A 5,849-nucleotide genomic window follows, 5' to 3' on the forward strand; every position below is an offset into this window, starting at 1 on the left:
AAATCTCTAAATACATAATAAAATTGTATTATTCTCAAACGTAAAGCTGATTTTGCTTTCGTCCACCATAAATAATTTGAAACATTCTTAGAAATCAAATCAAATTTTCATTTTGAATATTTTAATTTGGCTCGATTTGCTTTTTTTTTTTAATTATTTTAATTCGATTTAATACAAAACCAATCGATTTGGGGAACCCTAAGATTAGGTGATCGCTCAAGCGATCCACAACATCATCGGCCATGCCGTTTAGAACGGGGAGGGTAGGCGAGGACTGAAAGGGACGTGACGGTGCATAAAAATAAAGTGAAATTTACTTGTACCGCAAAATCCGCTCATTGTAAGAGATGAATATATGTATATTGAATACGTGGACGAATCTCAGTGACGATAATCATTATGTTTTAAATGCTTTGATTTCGACGCGCTTTTCTTACTGACGATTGAATCGAATATAACGGTTCTTTTATCCCTCCGTTCGCTTCACGGCTTGGCGGTCCAAACAAAGGATGCTAGGCGCGCGTTTACCTGATTACTTCCCACCGCCCCTATGTCTATGAATTTATGTGGGGGTCCATTCAACGCTATTCTTAGAATAAACCTGTTTCTGGTTTTAAATTTTATTTCTAACCTCCATTAAAATAAAATTTCATCCATATCATCACACACTGAAATATTAATCCCATGGTACTAAAACTACACAGTACCATCACGGGGCCCCACAAAACCACAATCGCTAACGTCCGTTTCAGCCACGATAAAAATGCCACCAATAAGATCATGTTACGTCATCAACTACTATAAGTTCCCTTACTTGCATTGCAGCTAACATTTCTCCTCTTGTCCGTTATCTCCACCATAACCATACTATAAATATTCGCGCCTAGCAAACCGAGTTTTTACTTTTCTTCTACACCATTTGACGGATTCTTTCGTCTTTCCCTCTCTCTATAGCTGTTTGGCTCGTCGCTGTTTTCTCTTTCCCTGTTCCAATTTCCCATCTCGGCCATGTCAACGGCGGAGATGGAGCCGCTGACCTCAGGAGCGAGCAATCGCATCATTCCGATTCTGAAAACCCTAAGAAATTCCCTCGTTTTTGTCCAAACAATCCTTCTCTCTCTCCTCCTGCTTCTCTTCCCTCGCCGTCGCTCCTCCCCGTCTATGTCGCCGGACTCCTCGCCGCAGTCTCCGGCTAAGTCTTCGAAGCGGCGATCATTGTGGCGTTTAGAAGAGGAGGATACCTTAAGAAGGAGAGCACTTGCCGAGGGAATAGATATGACCGGCGATGGGGGCTCCCAGTGCCGATGGAACACTTTTTTATTCTTCGGTGTTAGACGAAACGCTCTCTTTTGCCGCTCGTGGTTACCGGTCACCGGTGAATTGAAGTAAGTTGTTTATTATTTATTTATTGCTTTTGTTGAGAAAAACGTGCTTGTGTTTAGATGGTTTCGTGTGGTGGTGGTGGTGGTGGATTTTTTGGGTGGCTTGACCAGGAAATGGCCCTTCGATTTTATCCTTTTTCGTATTATACTCGATTATGTTCAGGTCTTGAGAGAGCTAGCTTCCACTCAATTGAATTTGATTAGATTTTTTTGTGGCCTAGCTCGTTGAACTAACGCAAATTACGTAACCATTTGAATTCAAGATGGCGTCCGCAGTTAGCTTGCGGATTTGGATTATAGTGCAGAAAAATTAATCTCATTTTTTTAGTTCTCAAAAGTTGCCTTTTGATTGTCTTTTTTTATGCTTTGATTTTCAGGTAATTATTACTGCTTATAGGATACAGCTAGCTATTAAATGAAATAAAACAAATTCTCTAATTTTCCGACTACGTTGAGATTCTTGGTGTTTAAATTCCGAATTGGGTTTGCTTTGATAGATGTATAAACTAAAAGGGTCGAATTTCTTTATTCATTTCTAACAACCTTGTCTCAGTCATGCCTTGGACACATTTTTGGTGTTATGATTTTTCCTCTTGCCAATTTTACCAAAAAATGATATCGTCTGAGCGTTCGTTTTGAAATTAACTCGAGATGATACTTCTCTATTTTTTTTTCCCCTACGTGTATGTACACTGTACAACACATGTTACTTTTCTTCCTGCAAATAATGTATGTTGTTACTTAGTAATGGAAAATATTTTTGTTCTCTAATGATTTACTGGCACGCCAGGCATTACATGAAATGAAAGGATAGAGTAATGAAATGAAAGGATAAAGGGATGGTGCTGCTTCGCTTTGATTTTTGTGTTTTTCCTTCCTCACATCTTTATCATGTATAGTTTTACTTTCTGAGTTGTGCTATGTTGTTATTGCTTCTCTCAATTCAGTACTGAGGCCTCAGGGCAACTGCTTTATGATTTCAGGGGCATTTTGATCATTATTCATGGGCTTAATGAGCACAGGTAATATTAATATTTCATTTTCATACGTACTGGAGATTTCTTTTGCAGATTGAATTTGACCATCATATTTAACGGGTTAAGTAGTAGCTGTCAGTTCTCAGAATTACTTGATTATCAGAAATGTATCTTCTGAAGCCTATCCATGGTTAACTCTATTTTTTAAACATTTTTAACATTTATTTTTCTGCTTTTCATTTTCAGTGGAAGGTATGGTCAATTTGCTAAGCAGCTTACCTCATGCAACTTTGGAGTCTATGCAATGGATTGGATAGGTAATTACTTTTCGTGAACATGTATTGTCATATGTTTTCTTTTCCAAGGCTCAATGTATTTGTATTGAGCTTTGACGCCTACTGTGTTGAAAGTTTAGGCCTTCTCATTTTGGCATTGGTTATGGTAATAAGTTCCTCCCACGCCCGCCGCCCCCCCCAAACCACTGTTCCTCTTTCTCCTCCCCAAACCTTTTTCTTTGTGGTGGTTTAGGTCACGGTGGGAGTGATGGATTGCATGGATATGTTCCTTCGCTAGACCATGTCGTAGCAGACACTGTAAGTTTCAGTTATACATTTTTTTCCTTCTTGCTTTATCTATGAATTATTGTTTGAAATGATACTGTTATTTAAATTCATTGATTTTTCAAAGTAGATATATATTCAGTAATATCTCTACAATAAATAAAACTGTAAACGAAAGCATTTCAAATATACTTTAAATTATATACAAAACAACTACGATTATTCCTAACCATCAGTTGTAACAAAGTTAATCATGAAATAATTTTTCTGCATCACAAGATTCATGACTCATACCCAATGTCATCAGAGTTGTTCTCGGATACATTGTCATGGCCTAAACACACTGTAAGCTTATGGACAAGCTGCCTCATTAGTATCTTAACCTGCACTTTTTCGTTTTGGAATTTCTTGTCCTAGGACCATGTTTAAGCTGACTTGCATTGCTGCCTTGTACTGCACTGTTTATTATTATTATTATTATTATTATTATTATTATTATTATTATTATTATTATTTTGCTGTAAAACTATTAAAAGACGGAGTGTAAATTTCTCATAGGCTTCCTTTGCTAGTGAAACCCCATCATGTTGGTGTTTAATCTTTTAGCCTTTTGCCAGTAAAGCTGGTAGGATAAACTTTGTAACCCCTGCTGTTTCAACAGGGGGCTTTCTTGGAAAAGATCAAGTCAGAGCACCCTGGGGTACGATGCTTCCTTTTTGGTCACTCAACCGGAGGGGCTGTGGTTTTAAAGGCAAGACATTGAAAGATGGAAATAGTAGTGTGTTTTTGTGTTTTGTTATTTTATACATACAAAGATTTTAAAGGATAAGTAGCATCTTTGTGCAGACAGCCACATGTCCTCGCATTGAAGAGATGTTGGAGGGGATCGTCCTGACCTCGCCAGCTTTGCGTGTTAAGCCAGCCCATCCTATTGTCGGGGTATGTTTTCTCTACCATACATAATGCATGACAACTGACTAAAAGATGTTAGACTATGCTAGATTATGCTCCATTGTGTGTGTGTGTGTGTGTGTGTGTGTGTGTGTGTGTGTGTGGGCCCGCGCGCGCGTGTTTCTTTTTTTTTTTTTTTTGGATATGATGAACTTAAGAACAGCCTTAAACCTGAACATCGGACCAGTTTATCAGTACACTATCTGAAGGCATTTTATGTCAAATGCTTTTGGTTAACGTACCCCTTTTGATCCTAAATGGAGAACAGAGAATTATTATATTTAAGTAGATGAAAAAAATTTTTTTACAAAAATCTTGTAATGATATTTTTGATTTCTTCTTTATATTTGCATTAGTTATTGTAGCCTCTTACTTTCTATTGAACTGTTATCTTAATGTCTTTATGAAGGCTGTGGCTCCTATTTTTTCTCTGATTGTCCCACGGTTCCAATTTAAAGGAGCAAACAAAAGGGGCATTCCAGTTTCCAGGGATCCTGCTGCACTTCTGGCCAAGTATTCTGATCCATTGGTATATACGGGGCCCATAAGGGTCCGAACAGGCCATGAGATATTGCGTATATCCTCATACTTGATGCGTAACTTCAAGTTCGTGACTGTCCCATTCTTTGTTCTCCATGGAACCGCTGACAAAGTGACAGATCCACTAGCATCCCAGGATTTGTACAATGAGGCAGCCTCTATGTTCAAAGACATGAAGCTCTATGATGGCTTCTTGCATGACCTTCTATTTGAGCCAGAACGTGAAGAGATTGGGCAGGACATTATCAGTTGGATGGAGAAGAGATTAGGGTACCAATTCTGAAAATGTTTATAGTCAGTGGTAGGTTATCTTGCACGATAGGGAATGGGTACGGGTTACATTATTCATTCACGTTTGTGCATTTGCGTTTGTGGAACCTGTAATTATGAAATAAGTCTTCACATATAGTTGTTCATTTAACGTGTATGTTTCTTCTTCTCTTTTAACTTTTCTTAGTATATTTGGAATTTGTATAGAACAGCGTTATACATATAAAATCTTGTCATTAATGAATCTCCTATTGCACTGGATGACAAGCTTGCACAAAACGTGCCTCAGGCTTAGCAAACAAAATGTTATAGTGTCACTGGCAATGCTTTGCGTGTAACTGTACATGACTTGAATCCCATGTTAATTTCGATGACCTGTTAGTATGGGCGCCGATCAATTGGATTGATCACTATGGGCTTCACTTTGACCCAGAAGATGTCGTGGTTTGGAAGCGCAGTACTGGATCAGGCCAGGTTGCCTATCTCACCCTGGACATGGCAAGACCCTTCAACATCTGGAAGCCCCTTGTGTGTACTACGCCAGTTCTCCACAAATGGCTGTACTTGGTCTGCTTTCGCGTTTCAGCTCCACCAAGGCCTTCGCCTTCCCATTCGGACTCTGTTTCCTCTGCCACATCAGAGAGAGAGAGAGAGAGAGAGATTGAGGAATATGATATATGAAAATGCATGTATAAGATTATTAAAAGCCAAACTATATTGCTGCTTAGCTTACAATTGAAATAATTAGACATTTTTGTCAACAAACATGACGATTTAAAAAAAAAAATGGTCTTAGATAGGTGTTTCTGCGAGGACAAATACCAATTTTGTCCCTCGAAGAATTTTGTGATGGTGGTAATTTTTTTTTTCACTTAAATTTAAAGAATAAATTAAATATATAATATAATTTCAGCTACTGAACCAACCAAGCTTATACATTTAAGGGTGTATCGGATCTTCAACTTTGGTCTATTTGCGCGCGTCTCCTGTAAGCACAAATTCATTGTCAGATTGAAGATCTATTTGATCAGAAATAAAAATACATAAATTAATTGAATAGAAGGGCTCATTTTTCAACCTAATTGAATATAATTGAGAAGTCAAACTATCACTTTCGAGCAAAATTTACCGCCACGCTAAATTAAGCCCCTCAAATATAGAGCACAACT

General features: G+C 38.1%; 1 protein-coding gene across 1 annotated transcript; it reads left to right on the forward strand.

Annotated features, from left to right (window-relative positions):
* The first annotated feature begins 833 nt into the window (after positions 1–833).
* On the forward strand, positions 834–4,924 carry LOC110650419 (uncharacterized). Its single transcript, XM_058129885.1, has 7 exons — positions 834–1,385; positions 2,366–2,404; positions 2,606–2,676; positions 2,888–2,952; positions 3,581–3,670; positions 3,766–3,858; positions 4,280–4,924. Exons 1-7 carry the CDS (start codon positions 1,009–1,011, stop codon positions 4,691–4,693), a joined length of 1,149 nt encoding a protein of 382 aa, XP_057985868.1. The 5' UTR covers positions 834–1,008; the 3' UTR covers positions 4,694–4,924.
* Positions 4,925–5,849: the final 925 nt, after the last annotated feature.

The sequence above is a fragment of the Hevea brasiliensis genome, chromosome 11 (genome assembly GCF_030052815.1).
Source record: "Hevea brasiliensis isolate MT/VB/25A 57/8 chromosome 11, ASM3005281v1, whole genome shotgun sequence".
Lineage (NCBI taxonomy): Eukaryota > Viridiplantae > Streptophyta > Magnoliopsida > Malpighiales > Euphorbiaceae > Hevea > Hevea brasiliensis.

Bases quoted from the DNA above. Each gene is read 5' to 3' on its own strand.
- LOC110650419 (XM_058129885.1), top strand. From the start codon at position 1,009: ATGTCAACGGCGGAGATGGAGCCGCTGACCTCAGGAGCGAGCAATCGC. The intron at 2,405-2,605 runs GTAATATTAATA...TTTCATTTTCAG, and splicing joins CATGGGCTTAATGAGCACAG to TGGAAGGTATGGTCAATTTG. The intron at 3,859-4,279 runs GTATGTTTTCTC...GTCTTTATGAAG, and splicing joins CAGCCCATCCTATTGTCGGG to GCTGTGGCTCCTATTTTTTC.